Source organism: Sorex araneus, chromosome X, assembly GCF_027595985.1.
Source record: "Sorex araneus isolate mSorAra2 chromosome X, mSorAra2.pri, whole genome shotgun sequence".
In the NCBI taxonomy this organism is placed as follows: domain Eukaryota; kingdom Metazoa; phylum Chordata; class Mammalia; order Eulipotyphla; family Soricidae; genus Sorex; species Sorex araneus.
Window position 1 is genome coordinate 263,795,167 of NC_073313.1, and position 19,035 is coordinate 263,814,201.

A 19,035-nucleotide genomic window follows, 5' to 3' on the forward strand; every position below is an offset into this window, starting at 1 on the left:
TGCTGTGCTATCGCACCAGCCCCGGATGAATATATTTTTTTAATAGGAAGATGACCCTACCTTAGAGGTGTTTTCAAGGATTGCATCCCATTGACAATGAAAGCAAAAATAAACAAATAGGTTCACATCAAACTAAACATTTTTCACATGGCTAAAGAAACAGGATAAAATGAAAAGATAGAGCAAAACATACTGCCCAAAATTAGAGAGAGAGTATTGGGGAAATTGTGTGCCACAGAGGCAGACTGAGGACTGAAATGTGTGTGTGTGTGGAGGGGTATACTGGGGACATCGGTTGTGGAAAATGTGCACTGGTGGAGGAATGGTTGTTCTATCATTGTATTGCTGAATCTCAAACATGAAAGTTTTGTAACTCTATCTCATGGTGATACAATAAAATAAAAATGTAATGTGGTGTTCTTGCCCAATTCAGTGAGTTTAATCAATGGCTGAACAAGTAGCAGTACTCCTACATTATTTAAAATAAAAATATCGAAAAGATAACCTGAATGAGAAAAAATAATTGCACACTCTACATGAAATAAAAGGCTAATATCCAAGACATATTAGGTACCCACAAAGCTCAACAAACTGTCACTGTATCACCGTCATCCCGTTGTTCATTGATTTGCTTGAGTGGGCACCAGTAACGTCTCCATTCATCCCAGCCCTTAGACTTTAGCAGCCTCTTCTTACTCGTCTTTCCCAATGATGGGAGACTCTTTCAGGGTCAAGGGAATGAGACCTGTTATTGTTACTGTATTTGGCATATTGAATATGCCACGGGGAGCTAGCCAGGTTCTTCCATGTGGGCTGCAGCTTGCTGGGCTCTCCGAGAGGGATAGACAATGTATATCAAAGAATACAAGCAAGTATGTAAAAACCAAACACGTGTGCTGCTTTAGGCACATCAGTGGGCTAGACTATAAGAGGTTGCACAGCCACTTTGTGGCTGCATGCTTCCGGGAACTTTGTTTTACATAGTCTCTGGATATTTACTTATTATTAAGTTAAAAGACTATTGCTTCTGATCTCCTATAAACAAACATTTTAAAATTAAGTTTCATAGGCATTGGGTTTTCATAAGAAAGAAGAAAGGAAGCAAATGACAGCAACAAAAAACATTTATATAGATGTAATTTATGGTCCCCTAAGGACTGTCAGGAGAATTCCTGGGTGCAGTCAAGAGTAATCTCTGAGCAACATGGGTGTGGCCAAAAACAACAGTAATTAAAATAAAAACAACAATAAATACTGCATCTTCCAAGGCCAGTAAATGGGACTGGGGGCACTGGGGTGAGCACCACCATCGAGGGCTAGATCTTTCTCTGGGACCACATGCTGGTGCAGTACTTCATTTGTGCACCCCCCTGAGCAACACTGGGGGGATTTCGGGAACCTCAGTTTTCCCTGTGAACTGGAGAGTGGTACCTCTAGGGTTGCTGGAAAATGGAGCATGCATTGGTGGCTCCAGATGTCAAGTATGTAAGAAATGTGCTTCAAACGGAAGCTGCAATCATCAGAAGGAAATGCAAAGTGCTGTGGGAAAGAAATGAAGGCAGGAGCAGCTAACAGCAGCCCGGTCAGGCTGCCCGTCTCCGGAGAGGTAGTGCAGGGAAAGTGCCCGCTCTGCATGAGGTAGACCCCGATGCGGTACCCGGCACAGCACTGCTAAGGGTATTCCCAACTCTCTTCCCTGACCCAAAGAATTTGTATTGCATTTGAGGAAACAAAAGTCATTTTTCCTCATAAGCAGTTGGCAATCAAATATTTAAAGCGTGGTATCAAGGGGCTGGAGAGAGAGCAGCGGCTGGGACACTTGCCTTGCATGCCGCCAACCTGGGTTTGATCCCTGGATCCCGGAGGGTTCTCTGAGTACCGCCATGAGTGATTCCTGAATGCAGAGCCAGATGTGCAGAGCTCAACAAAAACAAACAAAAAACCCCAATAACCCCATTAAAAATAGGAAGCGACGAACAGACTTTGTATATCAAAACTATAAATATTAGCACTGTTGGAACTATATCACAATAAAATAAACATAACTTTTTTTCGAATTAAAAAAGTATGTATTTGAGGCATTTGAAACATACTAAGGGGATAACAAATGGCCAAAGGCCACAGAACTGCAGTTAGTGCAGGGGACTGAGCTTGTCGGAGGGAGAGGTGGGGTCTTTGCGTGAGGGGAAGTGGAGCTGTAACAGGCTTCACTTGAAGGCCAAAACAAGCAGTAGCTACAAGTTTCTGTTTCCCCTTCTCCTCCCCGAAGAATTCCCTGAGATCGTCCTTGGAAGCTGGAAATCCCCGAGGCCTCTAGCCAGTCCTAGGGTAAGTAGGAAATCTCCAGCACAGCAGGGGGACATGACCAATTAGCTCACGGAGTTGTGGCTGCTTCTTCGAAATTCTTGGGAAAACGGCCAACTTTGCTTATGTAGCAATATGCCATAGAATGTTCCCTGGAGCTTGGGCCAGGGTCCTTGTCAAGACTCTACTGTGTTGAATGAGACTCGGACCCTAGCTCCAGCTAGCAATAAAGAATGCCTTGCATTTGCATCCTTGCGTCTGGTCTGGTCAATGTGCAGTGAAACTCCCTTCCCAGGACATAACATTTGGACCCTGGTGGAGGGAAATAGACCCCCAGTGGAAGGCGTGGTGTTGGAACACGACATATGCATGAATGATCTATTAGTGTAAATCATAGTATCTCAATAAAAATTGGGGCCATGGGAGAATTAGACATGCACATCGCACACAAGGACTCAGCCAAGCGCCCATCACAGAAGACCAGGAACAGAAGTTCTGGTCCATGGGTTGTCACTTTTTAACCAGTTTTAAAAGATGAACTGAGGCGGGAGAGACAGCACAGTAGGTAGGGCGCCTACCTTGCACAGGGCTGACCTGGGCTCAATCTCTGGCACCCCGTCTGGCCCTCCCAGCCACACCAGGAGTCAGCCCTGAGCACAGCCGTGTGTGGCCCATAAGTCAAAAGGAGGAAAAATGACAAAATCTTGTCCTTGGGGTCCTTTTTAAAGGACAAAATGATTGGGCTTTGAAGGGATGAGCTAAGCGAAAGGAGGAAGTGAAGAGGGGTGGTAGATGGTTTGGAGTCTATGTGAAACTGGCAAAATAACGGTCGCAACTTACTCCTAGACCCAGTGCAAACTACAGAGGCGAGAGGAGGGGGTGGGTCAGAGGGCCCCGGACCCCTGGCGTGCGACTAATGCACAGAGATACGAAGACCAACCCTTAACTTCCACGAGATTCCTCTTCAGTGAGAAACCAGTGACAAAACTCTAAGAGCCGTTCAGGGGCTTGGCAGACGAAGGGTTAACGCGCGCTGCCCAGTTTCCGGACTCCGCAGCCCTCGAAATTTCTGGAAAGTGTGCCCAAGTGGGCGGGCCGGGGAGGGAAATCGAAACTTAGAATTTCCCTAAGTTTCCCTAAGCCAAGGCTTCCTGCTCGTCCTCAGCCCCGTGTCCGGGCTCAGCGCCGTCTGGGGGTGCAGGGCGGGGTGCAGGGCGGGGTGCAAGGCGGGGTGCAGGCCCCCAGACTTTCTGGGGCCAGGAAGCGGGAAAACACCAGGAAGGGGAACTCCTGGGCCGATGGATCAGCTCTGCCTAATCTCTGGCTGATGCCGGGGTGGAGGAAATCCGAACGGAGGCCCGGGCTGCCGCGGCCAGGACCCCAGTGGGCACCGCGAGCTGAGCCCCTTCCTGGCCCCTGGGGCTGGGGGCGGGGGTAGAGGGGCTCGCGCCGCTGCCATTCACCACATGCCCTGCAGGGGGCGCGCTGTGACCCGCCCAGCAGCTCTGCAGCCCCTCGGGTGCGCGGTGAACCCTGGGCTGCTTCTTTCCAGGAATCCTGAGGCAAAAGTCTCCCTAACGCCTGATGTTTTGGGGCGGCGGAAAGAGCCCTCACTGTGTCACACAGGGCTGTGCCTTCTAGAACCCAAACGTCTAGCTGGGGGCGAGGACCCAGAGGCCCCGGGCTGGACAGTCCCCCTGGGTCCCTTCCTCTGTGCCTCTGCAGAACTGTCCCGGGAGGCAGCGGGGCTCAGGGCGATTGCCTGGGTCCGTTTGGGGAGGAGGAGGCGGCGAGGCCCAGCTTTTGGGGGGGCCCAACAGACTCCGGACATCACTGTCAGGGGGCTGGTGCGCAGGCTGTGTACCCGTTCACAGTGCCCGCAGGTGCCCAGGGAACTAGAGCAAACAGCCCCCTGGGGTTCACCATCCATCACCCATCTGTTGGAGAAGGGGACATCCAACCGCTCTTGCCCAAACCCGCACCCATGGGTGAGGACAGGGTCCAGGACATGGAGTTGGGGACAGAGCAGGCAGCCACGGGCCACCCAGCTTCCAAGCCAGGTTCCAGGGCCCCCTCACGGTGCGGGGTTCTTGTCCAGAAAGCCACTGTGAATGGGGGGATCCTGGAGGCCACCTGCTCCCTAAAACCCAGTTCTGCAGCTCGCTAGCACCCTATGGGGAGACGAGGAACCCAGCCAAGCCGGTCTGCCCCAGAAGTGTTGGGGCAAAGTCTCCTGGGGGGACCCTGGACAGCTTCCCAAGGGAGGGTAAGGGAGTATGATCACCACGACAGCCCCTCCACTACTCCCGTAAGAGGTTAGTGTGACAGGTAAGGGGCTTGCCTTGCAGGGGACTCACCTGGATCTGATCCCCAGCACCACAACTGGTCTCTAGAGCCCCATCAGGAGTGACCCCTTGAGCACAGAGCCAGGAGGAAGCCCTGAACACCACTAGGTGTGGACACCCCCCCGCCCCCCGCCCCGCACACACACCAAAACAAAAGGAGTAGTGATTTGATTTCTTTTCTCACGAGCGTGGGACAGTTCCAAGTCTGGTGAGAAAGGAATTTTCTCTTTCCGTTTTCCTCCAATGGGTTTGCGGGGTGTTGTAACCCCACGCACGGCCACTAGAGGGCGGCCAAGTCCAAGGTGACAGGCGCCTGCAGCCTGGGACTCTTCCTTGCTGGTTCCCATCTGGGGCTGGGGTCCCGGGCCTGGGAGAGAAGCACGGGGTGTTCTCAGGGGTACAGGGTGCTGCCCAGAAGCGGGCCTGGTAGTTCAGATGCGGGTGTGGGTGTGGGGGCGGGTCAGGAGGTCGCAATGGGGGTGGGAGGCCCGGGACCCCAGCCCTTATGAGCGCAGGCTCTGTCTGAAGGGCTATGGGGGAGAGAGAGGTGGGCACCAGGGGCACGGATGTCTTCATCCCTCCCTCTCCTGCTGTACAGGACTGTGGGTGCTCCTGGGGTCCCTCTCACAGTGCCCCCAGTGCTCCCCTCTCCACACTCCCAGCCCTTTCCTCTTCAGCCCTTTGACTCCCCTTCCCTGGGGACCCACCCCCTTCCCTTCAGGTCTCCAGCAATCCCTCTGCTTCCTCACTAACCCGGGGGTCTTTGCAGTCCTGTGGGAGACTGCAGGGGAGAAGCAGAGCGGCTGCAGGGTGGAGGGGAGCAGGCAGGCTGCAAAGGAAAAGCAGGGGAGCTGCAGGGTGGTGGAGAGCTGGGAGGGTACAGGGGGCAGTAGGGTTGAAGCAGGGAGGCTGCAGGGGAGAAGCAGGGGGAAGCAGGGGGACTGCAGGGGAGAAGCAGGGAGGCTGCAGGGGAGAAGCAGGGGAGAAAGAGCGGGGATTGCAGGGGAGAAGCAGGGGGGAGCAGGGAGGCTGCAGGGGAGAAAGAGGGGGGACTGCAGGGGAGAAGCAGGGGGAAGCAGGGAGGCTGCAGGGGAGAAGCAGCAGGACTGCAGGGAGCAGGGGGGCAGCAGAGGGGGCAGGAGGGGACACATGTCACCTGCCATCCTGGCCCAGCTGGGCGGCAGCCTGAGGCCCGGGACCTGCACACCGCCCCCACTCCACCCCACCCCACCCCACCCCACCCCCAGCACCCTGCCCCGCCGCAGGCTGAGCCCGAGTTCTGTCCCCCACAGTCACACTCCCGTCCAGTTTCCCCTGCCCGCTCCAGCGGGGCCAGGGCCGGGATCCCAGCCCGGGGTCCACCCCAGCCGCCGTGGACCGTGGCTCCCCGACCTCCTTCCTGCCGCGCGCCCCGTCGGGCAGTCCCGGGGCGGGGCCCCGCGCACCCCGCGCCGCTTTCGCTTCCCTTTTCCCCGGCGGGGCGGGGTCTGGGTGCGCGGACTCGGTCTTCCTGCTCGGGCCGGACGGCGCTGGGGGGGACGCGGCGGGCACCCGCGCCCCCAGACCCGCGGCGCAATGATGGACGGGGCCGATGGCCAGCTCAGCACCAGGTGAGCGTCCGCACCGCCCACCCGCCCCCAGCCCCGCCGGTCCCCGCCGGGATGGAGCGCCCCGGGGACCCCCCCCAACCCCCGCGCCCCGCCGCCCTAGGGGCTGACCCCCGGGGAGGGGGGTGCGGTGACCCCGAGCCCCCCGCCGCCAGCCTCCCCTCCCCAACAAAGCGCTAGAGCTCTCGAGTTTCCCTCCAGCCCTGCGGGCGGGGGTCCCGCACCTGGGCGCGGGGGCGGGGGTGGGGCGGTCCCGCACCTGGGCCGCCTTGGGGTCCGCTATCCTGCGGGGCAGGGCGGCGTCGCCCGGGTCCGACCCCGGGCGAGGCTGGCACGGGCCCGGGAGGAAGGCCCGGGGCGGCCGGTTTCGGTTTTGGTGAGTTGGTGGGTCGGCGCCCTCTGACGCCGCCGTCTCGGCTCTTCCTTCCTGCCCTTTGCCGCGTTCTGCGGGTCGCGCCGCGCGCGGCTTCTGTCTTCCCGGGTTCCCTGAATTCAGGGCTCTCCAGCCTGGGATATTTAGAGGACAAAGACTCCTCGCTGACCCGAGGCCTGCAGGGGCCCCGGGGCCGCCGGGACGCTGGGCACTCGCCCTCTGCGGCCGGCCAGTCTCTCTGCTTCCCTGGGGGGCGTCGCTCCTGTCCTTGTACAAAGCAGGATGGAGGCGAAGGCACAGACCCAGAAGGGTCTCTCGCACCTGTGGGGTGTAGCGGACAGAGGGAGGGAGTAACACATGGCCCAAGGCCACGGAATCAGATTAATTGGGCTCAGGACCCGGACCTGGGGCCAAGGCGGTGGTTGGTTGAGGGGTTACACTCCAGTAGACGGTGCTAGTGTTGGAGCCTTGTATTACGAAACGTTACAACTAACAGTATGTGAATCACAATGTGTATTTTTTTAAAGTGGGGTGATGACTTTCATTAGCCTTTTAGTGGTAACGGGCAATATAAAATGAACTATCTTGGGTTGCGATGAGGGCAGGCTTGCGGGGTGTTTGGGGAAATGGGCGTCATGGTAGAGGGTGACAGTGGTGGAGGGATTGGGGTTGGAGTAGTGAGTGCCTGTAGCAAATGCATCATGAACAACTTTCTAGACCCCGGTGTTCGAATAAGTGGGGGGGAAAGTGGGATGATAGTCACTGTCACTGTCATCCCGTTGTTCATCGATTTGTTCGAGCAGGCACCAGTAACATCTCTCATTGAGAGACTTATTGTGACTGGTTTTGGCATATCCAATACGCACGGGTAGCTTGCCAGGCTCTGCCTCGCGGGCTCGATACTCTCGGTAGCTTGCTGGGCTCTCCGGAGGGGTGGAGGAATCGAACTCGGGTCAGCCGAGTGAAAGGCGAACGCCCAACCGCTGTGCTATCGCTCCAGCCCGGGATAATAGTATAAAGGCATTTTGCATTTTCACTTATTATTGAAAACCTTATAGTTTTATGTTATAGGTGTGTAGATCCACCTCGTTCTTTTTCCCTCATCTGCTTCTCCATACTCGAAGCACCCTCTTTGCAAACCGTTGCCCTCACACTGACAATTTCTGGCTCCTTTTCAACTCTTAACTGTTCCCTTTTAACGGTGAGAACAATTACATCTTCTTTTCTTTTTTTTCCTTTGAGTTACATCATTTGTAACCCCAAAAGTGGTTGTGGAAGCAAAGTGTAGTATCATTGGCTTGTTTTCAGATCCTGCCAACTTGTCTTTTTAAGTAGCTGAAGAACTAGAAAATACACTTCACGATCACGAAATCCTGTTGATCATCGAATGGCTCGAGTGGTCTCAGTAACCTCTACATTCACCCTTTTCCTGAGATTTTAGAAGCCTCTAAGGGCTTCAGGGTGAGGGGAATGAGATCCAGCTTATTACTGGCTTTGGCATATGGATACACCATGGGAAGCTTGCAAGGCTGTCCCATGTGGACAGGAAACTCTCAGTAGCTTGCGAGTTTCTCCCAGAGGGAAAAGTAGGTTATAAGATATCACTTCTGGGAGCTTGCTTTTAAGTCTCTGGATGTTGGCTGTTAATGGGATTACACACACCTGGGTTCCTCGGCCGGTACCTTCATGCCTGAGGCCTGTCCGAACGTGTGGAGAGGGGCCTTGAGCATGGCTGTGGGTAGGTTCCCGTGGTCTTCGGCTGCCGGGAGCTCTGCTCAGGGTAGGGAGGGAAGCTGGAGCCCATCCCCTCCGAGGGGCCCCGGGGAAGACAGCCAGGCATGCGGGCAAGAGACTCTCTGAGTGTAGAAAACACACTTAAAAATATTTTTATCTGGGGACTGGAGCGATTGTACAGCAGGTAAGACGTTTGCCTTGCATGCAACCAACTGGAGTTCAACCCCCAGCATCCCATATAGTCCCCCCAAGCCAGGAATGCTCCCTGAGCACAGAGCCAGGAATGAGCCCTGAGCACAGTTGGGGGTGGACCCAAAATAAAAACTGTCACTGTCACTGTCATCCTGTTGCTCATAGATTTGCTTGAGCAGGCACCAATAACGTCTCCATTGTGAGACTTGTTGTTACTGGTTTTGGCATATCGAATACGCCACGGGGAGCTTGCCAGGCTCTGCCGTGTGGGCGAGATACTCTCTGGAGCTTGCTGGCTCTCCGAGAGGGGTGGAGGAATCAAACCTGGGTTGGCTGCGTGCAAGGCAAACGCCCTACCCACTGCACTATTGCTCCAGTCCAAAACAAAGACAAAACAAAACAAAAATGTGATTGATTGAGATTCTGTGTTTTACAACACTGCTATTAATAATGGTTTCTCTTGCATGTAATTCCAACTGCATACAACTTGCAGCAGCACGGATGGAACTCAGGAGAAACTCAGGAAAAGCACATCATGCTGAGGGAGGTTGGTCAGAAGAAGGAAAGGGACAGATGCGGAATGATGCTCTCATATGTGGGACTTAGAGGGACAAGGCAGGGCAAAGGGCCAGCGGCAGCATAACTGACCCCCACAGCTGAGTTGAGGGGCGGACATTGAGAGAGTGGTGAGAGAGGGCTTCATTTAAAGAAATGCGTTTATTCTCTTGGTTTTAGGGCCACACCCAGTCGTGATCAGGGATTACAGCTCTGCTCAGGGTGTGGTGGTGGGAATTGAACCCGGGTCAGCTGCTTGCAAGGCAAGCGCCTTACCACTGTACCCACTCTCAGGCTGCAGTAGTGGAACCAATATTCTCTACCACCAGTGACTGAGCTGGCATCCCCAGACCTGCAAGGACAGTGGGAAAGCAGGTGCATTTTGTTAATTTGCATCTTTTGGTTGCATGGAAGGGGGCATGAGTTCTCATGTTCACAAACTGTTTAAATTGCTACTTCTTTATTGGGGGGGGGGGGGAGTGTACTGTGGATCCAACCGGGTGCAAAGCAAACATCCCAGTGCTGAACTATTTCTCCAGTCTCTTGAGTTGTTACTTCTCTGAGATGCTGGTTTCTTTCTTGCCCGTGTTATTTAGCTGGGGTGACTATTCTTTCTTTAAAGGTAAGAAGAGTTTGCTAAATATTTTGAAACCTATAAATGTATATAAATAAATGCCTCTCTCTTTTATTAAGGGGGGGAAGCTGGGCTGTGCTCAGGGCTTACTCCTGGCTCTGTGTTCAGTGTTCAGGGGACCATACCGGGTGCCAGGGAGGGAGGCAGGGTCAGCTGTGTGCCAGGCAAACTTCTTAACCCCTCTGCTATCTCTCTGACTCCCTCTGCATTTAATCTTTGAACTTTGCTGCAATGATTGGACCTTCCTTTTTGTTTGTTTGGGTTTTGGTTTGGTTTTGGGGCCGTACCCAGCCACCCTCGGGTCTTACTCCTGGCTCTGTGCTCAGGGATCACTCCTGGCAGGCTCAGAGGACCATATGGGGTCCCGGGGATCGAACCGCTCAGCCACATGCAAGGCAAACACCCTCCCCACTGTCCCATTGGTCGATCCCTGACAGGCCAGGATTTACCTGTGCGCACGCTCAGGGTGGCGGTCCTGGGTCCCGGCCGCTGGCTCCTGGGCTCCATGTCTTGGCTTGTCCAGAGCTCTAGGGTTCTTAGGGTAGCAGATTCGACCCAACCTTTCCTGCAGAGAAGTTTTCTTTCCTAATATGAAAATGGTTCCTTTTCCAACTGGGGGGCAGAAGTCTCATCCTGAGCCTTTTCAGCATAGATGTGCCCCGAATATTTGGAATATTTCCCCCTTCCGTTTGCACTGGGTTCCTAGCGGTGGTCTCAAACTTTCCTGCCATGATAAGTGTTTGGTTTCCAGGCGCCCTTGTTTCTTGTTCTTCCTAATTGGAAATTGGAAGTCTCCTCCAGTGGGTTTGTTTGGGGAGGAGTCTTGATCTCTACGGCTCTAGGAGCTCCAGAAAAAAATGGGGTTTTGTTGCTTTCACTCACCCTTCTCCACACTTCTGCTCTGGCTTCATTGACTCGCCCGGGCCCTTGTGGGGGTGCTGCATGGGGGCTGTCCCCACCTCCTGTTTGCAGTTAGGGACACTTGTGTGCTGCCTTTCAGGCCTTTTCTCGCACCTGCCATGGTTTTTGTTGTTGTTGTCTTTTTTTTTTTTTTGCTTTTTGGGTCACATCCGGTGATGCACAGGAGTTACTCCTGGTTCTGCACTCAGGAGTTACTCCCGGCAGTGCTCAGGGAACCATATGGGATTCTGGGACTCGAACCCGGGGCGGCTGCGTGCAAGGCAAATGCCCCACCCGCTGTGCTATCACTCCAGCCCCGCACCTGCCATGGTTTGACCTGATTCCACTAAGGCCCAACTTGAGGTTAACCCCCTCACACCTCATCCGCACAAACCTTTTTTTCTCCCAAAATTCAGACATACAAAGCTTGTGTCCCTCCCACTCCCCACTTCAACACACACACACACACACACACACACACAGGACCCCACTCCCAGCACTGCACACATGTTCATCTTGTTCTCTTTGCTCTTTCTCTCTGATGTGTTGCCCTTTGAACATGCAGACTGGGGGCCCTGTTTCATCGGTAGTTTGAGGACTCCGCGGAGCCAAGGAACTAGCCTTTCCTTGCCGATCTGCAGTGTTTGCATTTCCCTTCCCCAAGAAGTAGGACGGCAGGTGTGGCTGTCCCCCCATTGAGACCACCAGTCCACGCCTTCCCTTCTGGTGTTAGAGTCAAGGTTTTCTTCCTGGAGCCAAAGTACGTTGTTTGTCCCAGAGATCCTTTCCAGTGAACCACTCAGTAGGGCTGACCACACTTACACAGTCGAGTAACTCGACTCTGGAATCTCTTCGTATTGCAAAGCTGGAATTTGATGCCCCGATGTGGTTATGAACCTTCAAAGAGGGACCCAGCTCATTGGTCAGCAAGGTACAGGCAGGATGTGAAGAGTCTGTCCTCCTGATTAAGGGAGGGTGAGGTGGAAACAGAGCCGAGTTCTTTCCTCTTCATCTCCTGGCTGGACCCTGGATCCTCCCTTTATTCCTTTATGCCAAGGCCAGCATCTGGCCCAGCAAGTGTCCCTGTTCTCTTTATTTATCTTGGCCCTTTGCATCTGCCAACCATCTTGCCAAAAGCTTGTTGAGGGCAGGGGAGAACGACCAAAGGGCTAGTGTGTTTGCTCTTTGTGCAGGAAGCTGAGGTTCATCCTTGGAATCCCCTACCCAGGGGAATCCCCCGGCCAAATGTCCAGGGGAAGAGCCCCACAGCTTGAGTTGTGGCCCCCAAATAAAACAAAATCGTATTGGGATTGGTTTGTGGACTGTTTTTGGCTTCTATGCCAGTTTGAAGATTGACATTTTGCCACGTAACTAATCTTCTGTCTTATTAATTGCTACATGTATATTATGTCTTTAGAATATTTCCTAGCAACATTTATATTTTTGTCCCTCGATTTCTTACACCTTTCTGCTAGGTTTATTCATAGAAGCATGGTATTGTTATGCTGCTCATATGAGGACGAGATGAAGGTTACCAGAGGGAAGGAGCAGAGGCAGATCAGAATAAGCGGTGGATGAGGTGGTGGGGGGAACAGAGATGGGCAGTGATCTTGTCGTAGCATAAACAGGCTGACTTGTAGTGCTGTATGCCTGAGACGTACACACTGTTATAAACTAGTACCACCTTCATACAAAATAAAGCTATTTATATTTTTTAACTTTTGTTGTAGTTAGGGAGCACAGTTACAATAGTGTCAGTGTTTATGATTTTGCTACGTAAAGTTAATGCAGTTTCAGTGATGTGGATGGAAAGGGGAAATGTAGTTGGAAATAAGCAAAATATTAAAAGGAAGATCGAGTCTATGAAAATTTAAGTGTGTGAATCAAATGAATATTTTAAAACTTTACACATTTCTTTTTTTTAATTTATTTTTTAATTGAGTCACCGTGAGAACAGTTACAGGGCTTTTGGGATCGAGTCTTAGTCATACTATGCTCAAACACCCATCCCTTCACCAGTGCACATGTTCCACCACCAAAAACCCCAGCATACCCCCTCCTCTTCCCCTCTGCCTGTGTGGCAGATGATTTTCACTTTACTTTCTCCTTACTTTGATTATATTCGATTTTCGACAGAGAATTCACTATCATTATTTGCAGTTTTCCCCCCAACAGTCAGACCTGCCGGAATGGCATCATTAGGTTGTATGTTTTCTATTGTTGGTAACAAAGAGCATGCGATGTTTCATGGTCGCGAAAGTGGCCGCCCAGTTTTGGAATTCTGGTATTAAGTCCAGAGGTATTTCTGCCAGCAGCCAGTGCATTCCGAGATTGGTTTCTGTGGCACTGGGATCATGGCTGTTCAGGAGCGGAGGAGCTGTTCGTGAGCAACCGCTTGGGGTCTCATTGGGGCAGGAGGCAGGGCCGGTTCTGTCTCCCCCATTGCGAGATTCCCCGTGTGTCCCATCACTGCAAACTCCTACCTCTCTGTCCAATTGGTTCTGAATGGTGGCGGTCACCATGCTGTCACGGGGGGGAAAGACTGAGGGACAGAAACCCTTCCCCTCCCCGGGCTGCACAGGGCCATAGCTTAGTTCAGAGTCCAGGAGTATATCTGCCAGCAGCCACCGCATTCTGAGATTGGTTTCTGTGCCTCTGGGATAATGGATGCTCAGGGGTGGCTTACACGGCCTCGTGCTTTGGAGATGTCCCAGTCCCACATACCGGAGCCATGTTAATAGAAGCTCAGTGTCGCCAGGGCTCCATCTGGAGAAGGCGTGCTGGCTGTACCTTCTCTGTCTGGCACCCCGGTGTTGTTGGCCCGGTCTGGGGTTACATACACATTTCTATGAAAACAAATAGGATATAGGAAAGATCCCCTAAGTGACTTTTCAGAGGTAAAATTTCTCAGTCCAGCATGTCTGAGATCATCCTAATCCATCCTACGTTTTGTTTGTTTGTTTGTTTGTTTTGCTTTTTGGGTCACACCCAGCCATGCACAGGGATCCGTCCTGGCTCTGCACTCAGAAATTACTACTGGCAGTGCTCAGGGGACCATATGGGATGCTGGGATTCGAACCCGGGTTGGCCACATGCAAGGCAAATGCCCTTCCCACTGTGCTATCAGTCCAGCCCCCATCCTCAGTTTTGAAGAACCACCTCTGCAGTCACTGAAACTTGTCACACTCTACATTTTTTTGAAAGAAAAAAAAAGATATTGGTCACAGGGATGAAAGAGGAATAAAGAGCTTACCTTGGATGTGGCTGAACTAGGTTACATCCCCAGCACCTCTCCTGGTCCCCTGAGTTTCGCTAGGAGTCAATCTGAGCACCACCAAGTGTGGCCTCAAAACAGAACAACAAAAAAAATCCTGTGCTGATTATGCGGTGAAATATGGAGAGAGGAGATTGTGGAGATCAATATGATTTACCGAAGTAAAGAAAAAGCATATGAGCATTTTGAGGTACATTTTACAGTGTGCAACCTTTGCCCACGGCAAAACTCTCAACAAACTCAGAATAGATGGGAACTTTCTCAATATCCATGTACGGACAGAAGAGACCAACTGTCATTTGTGGAATAATCATCATGCTTACTAAAGATACTGAATTTTTTCCTTTGATATAAAAAGGCAAACTATTTCTCTTTAGCACTGTATTTAAATTTCTAACCTCTGCTAAAATAAAGTAGTAGATGTTTAAAGGGAAGAAATAAGGTATTTTATTTATGTCATTTGTAATTATATCATTTACATAGTATTATTTATAATGACCTGATTCTTTTCTATAAAATACAAAGTAATCCTATAATGCTTTACTATAACACTTCACAGAGACTTGCAGCAAAAGTTAGGAAAAGTAAGAGAATATGGTTAATATTTTTCAAAGATAACTGTTCTCAGACAATAGTAATAAATAATTAAAACCTCAAAAATATCATTTAAGATAATTCAATATTGTATGTATGCCAGTGCTCACTAAATTTATCTATAGGGTTATTGTGAGCCCTATTAAAATATAACTATTATTCTTGTAGAAATTGACTTATTTATTTCATAAAGACACATGAGAAACTAAAAATGACTTACATTAAATTAAAACAATCTTTTCCCAAATGAAAAAAATAATCTTTTCCTACTGAAGTTCAGGATTTTCAGTCAGTGATGGTATTTAAGCCAATATCTTATTGTTGGAAGGGTATACAACTAGATCAATGATACAGATTAGAAAATCCAAAAATATATGCAAACCTCATACTTATGTTGTAATTGACTAAAAAGATTTTATCAACTTAAATTACACAAATATTCTTGAATAAGAACATTGGAGGCAAGATGGCACTGATGCTATCTGAATCCCTCGCGCTCTCCCGAACCGGCTCACCATGTCGCCTTAGACAGTGAGAAACTCAGCACGCCACGCATGGAACTCTACATGTGATCCCAGCTAGAACTCTACGCGTGATTCCTGCTGGACATCACCAGCTGTTTTGCAAGATTCGGACGGAATGGCATCAGCGGGCCACGGAGATACTGCAGTGGCAACCGCAGCATCGCCACCTGCCCCGGGCCAAGTCTCAGCGTCGTAGCCGTAGTGGCAGTGCGCACAGTGGCTCATCCACTGTGGGGTGCCGTCAGCCAACCACTGGGTGACCTGGGACTTGGCGCAGGTGTTTGACCTGGCACAGACCCTCCAAGATAGGGTCCTGCTCTGCCAGCTGCTCAACAACCTCTGGGCGCACTCCATCAACTTGAGGCCGCAGATGTCCCAGGTGCTGCCCAGAGACGCAGGCAGGTGCGTGTTTGTCAGTGTGCAGATCGTTACAACATGCCAGTTGACCAAAAGTTTACATTCGGTAGACTGGGAACACCTGTAAAGGCAATTAGAGGCCGCCCCAAAAGCCTCCGTCCCTCTCGGAGAGTCTGGCAAGCTATCAAGAGTATCCTGCCCCCACGGCAGAGCCTGGCAAGCTACCCGTGGCGTACTCGATATGCAAAAAAACAGTAACAAAAACGGTCCTTATTCCCCTGACCCTGAAAGATCCTCCAGTACACCATTGGGCTACACTATCATGCGAAAGGGACGAATAGAGACATTACTGGCGTCTGCTCGAGCAAATCGATGAACAACGGAATAACAGTGATATAGTGATTCTTGAATAACACATTAAACTTATGAACCATAAATATTACAGGGGTCGGGCACTTGCCTTGTGCATGGTGGATCCTGGTTCAGTCCTGGGCACTGCAGAATCAATCAGCACTTCCAAGAGTGGTCCCTGAGCGCAGATCCAGCAGTAAGCCCAGAGAACCCCTACTCCTAAATTTTCCCCCATTAGTGGATTTGGTTTTTATCAAAATAAAAAATGTGTCTTCATCAAAATCCATGATATGACAGGAAAACCACAGGAAATTGGGAGAAAATATTTGTAATGAATCTACCAAACAAAATACTTCTTTCCATGATTTATATTGAATGCCTACATCACTTGTATCACTTGTCATCCCATTGATCTTCGATTTGCTCGAGTGGGTGCCAGTAATGTCTCAATTTGTCCCTGTCGCATGCTAATGTAGCCCAATGATATCTGCTTGCTCCAGGAACAGGAAGAGCCTCAAACCATTCATTCAGGGTTTTGATGAAGAAGTCTGACCATCTCGTAGGTGGGCGGCCATGTGGTCTTTTGACGTCCCATGGAATCCAGTCGGTAACAGCTCTAGTCCAGCGGTCATCCCTGAATCACATTATGTGTCCGGCCCATCTGATTTTTGATGCCTTGGCAAACAAGACAGCGTCCCTGATTCTTGACTCTCGATTAAGGTCCGAACTGCAGATTCCTTCTCTCACTTGAGTGAAACGGGATACTCCAAGCATAGCTCTTTCGATTCCTCCTCGGGATACCCAAATAGCGTTCTCATCCTGTTTTCATAGGGCCCAGGTCTTTGAGGCATATGTTAGTGCAGGAAGAACGGTGGAGTCGAAAAGATGTGCCTGGAGCTGGAGGTTCTTCGTCCTCTTAACCACTTCTTCGACGCTCTTGAAGGTGTTTCATGCTGCTCTCTTCCTCCTGTGCAGTTCTGGCACCAAGTCATTCCTCATATCATATTATTACCTTACATACTGATATGAATGCCTACATATCCATATGTAAGGTAATAATAATAGTAGTAGTAGTAGTGATAACATCAATAATCTTTGGCCAGAGATTGTAAAGTGGGTGGGGTGTTTGCCTTGCACACAGCCATCCCAGATTTGATCCCCAACATCCCATACTGTCCCTTAAGCACTGCCAGGTGTGATTCCTGAGTGCACAGCGAGGAGAAAGCCCTGAGAATCACCAGGTGTGGCCCCCAAACAAAAACAATAACATAATAATATAAAGGGACCAAAGACTCAAACAGAGAGACAGACTGACAAACAGACACGCACACAATATGAATTTCCAATAAGCTCTTGAATGTGTTCACCACCATTAAAGTCATTAAAGAAATGCAAATTAAAAAATTCGATCTCACATTGAACTTGTGTAATCACAAAATAAGTGAGAAGCGCGGTGCTCACTCTCTCCCTGCCTGAACTCTGAGGTCTGGGGCCACTTCCTTCACCCCTGATGGCTGATGCAAAGGGCAGAGGAAGGAGGAAGCAAGGGCCAGGCTGGTTGGTGATCAGTTGCAATTTATTCCAATCTCATCTCCCTCTGCCTCCTCCCAGTCTCGCCCCCTCCCATATTCCTCTCCCCGTGCCCACTCTGATAGCCTTAGTTATAGAGCCAAATCATGAGGGGTTGAGGTAGCAATTGCACATAGGTGGGTTTGTACAATCAACAGAGGTAAAGTCCTTTCCTCAGGGAAAGCTTTTTCTAGGACAAATTTTCATCCAGGAAGGGGACCCGCCTAAGGGTGAAATACCATCTAGGGGTGCATTTCTCCTTTCCTTAGTCCAATAACCATTTAAACGTCCATCTTTATTCTACGTCTTAATAATATTAGTCATTTTGTATGGACACAGTAAGAGAGATATATTAAGCTAATAGGGTGGCTCTCCTGGAGACAATCTCACTACAGATCTCAGACTACAGTGCTCAGTCCAGATTAGTCCTTCCTAATCCCAGCAGGGTCCTTATCCAGTTGGTTCTCTTTGGATCATGACAGAATTTGTCCATGACCATGCTTTTAACTTATAGTTAAGTATTATGGCACTTGTCCTTTCCTGTTTTGATGCCAGGGTAGCTCACAGCTTGCCCTGGGTCCATCCACTCACTTCGTCGAGACCCTGCTTTGGAACTAAGGGCAACTAAGGTTTAAGTCGAGCAAATATGACAGATGGCCAGGAGTGAATATTATTTCGAGTCAATGAACTCCAAAGCTGCAAAAGCATGCCATTAACTGTCTTCCTGTGTCTATACAAAAAGGACATCTCTCTGAAGTAAACTATGCAAAGGACATAAGGGAAAGAGAAAAGCAATATTTCACTTACAAATACAAAATCCGGAATTCTAGGAAGGATCTGACCTTACAAGTAACAGGGTCGGATTTGAGAGTATTTGGGGGTATCTGATTAACAGATAGGGGAAGGAGAGCACAGAGGAGAAGTCAAAGATAAACACTGAGGAATGGGAGTCCCTCGGGAGCACTGTGCTGGGGTAACCCAGTAGACCTAAGCTCCCTGCAGCAAGGGAGAAAGGACCAACCAATGTTATCCTACAGCACCTGGATTGACTAATATTAGAGAGGCTCTCTTGTCAAAGCCTCATCAGTCTCAAAATTCCCTCCCGTCTGCCCTCCTTTATTGCCGTGTCTCGGTGGCCTGTCATTGCACACACGCCTGACTCTGGCGCTCGCACACGGCTTGCTGTGGTGCTTGGGGTGAGTGGGCTGGGTTGCACCTCGGACTGGCTGCAGTGCTCATTGAGGTTTGCACTCTGGTGAGGGGTTGATTCCCTTGAGTTTTTGTACCATATCCCTCCATTCTCTTCTGGCTCACAGAGTCTCATTCGATAGGTATGTTGTACATCTTATAGGCTTTCCTTTGTATGTAAGTTCCTTTCTTTTTTCTTAATTACTTTTTTATTAATGAATCACCGTGAGGGTACAGATACAGATTTACATATTTTCGTGCTTATGTTTCAGTCATACACTGCTCGAGTCCCCATCCCTCCACCAGTGCCCGTTCTCCACCGATGACCCCAGTATCCCTCCCACCCCCCATCCCATCCCCATCCAACCCACCCTGCCTCTGTGGCAGGGCATTCCCTTTTGTTCTCTCTCCTTTTGAGTGTTGTGGTTTGCAGTACCTTACGGATTGTGGTCTTATGTTGAGGTCTTTAATCCATTTTGATCAGACTTTTGTGCATGGTGTTAGGTCGAGGTCTAAGCCCATTCTTCTACATGT

General features: G+C 50.5%; 1 protein-coding gene across 1 annotated transcript in view; it reads left to right on the forward strand.

The window, feature by feature from the left end:
• Positions 1 to 6,149: 6,149 nt before the first annotated feature.
• Positions 6,150 to 19,035, forward strand: part of LOC101546556 (nuclear autoantigen Sp-100) — a 73,580-nt gene continuing 60,694 nt past the window's right edge. The window contains exon 1 of the mRNA XM_055123558.1: positions 6,150 to 6,259. Within this exon, the coding sequence (XP_054979533.1) occupies positions 6,225 to 6,259 (35 nt within the window). The 5' untranslated portion in view covers positions 6,150 to 6,224. The remainder of the gene's footprint in view (positions 6,260 to 19,035) is intronic.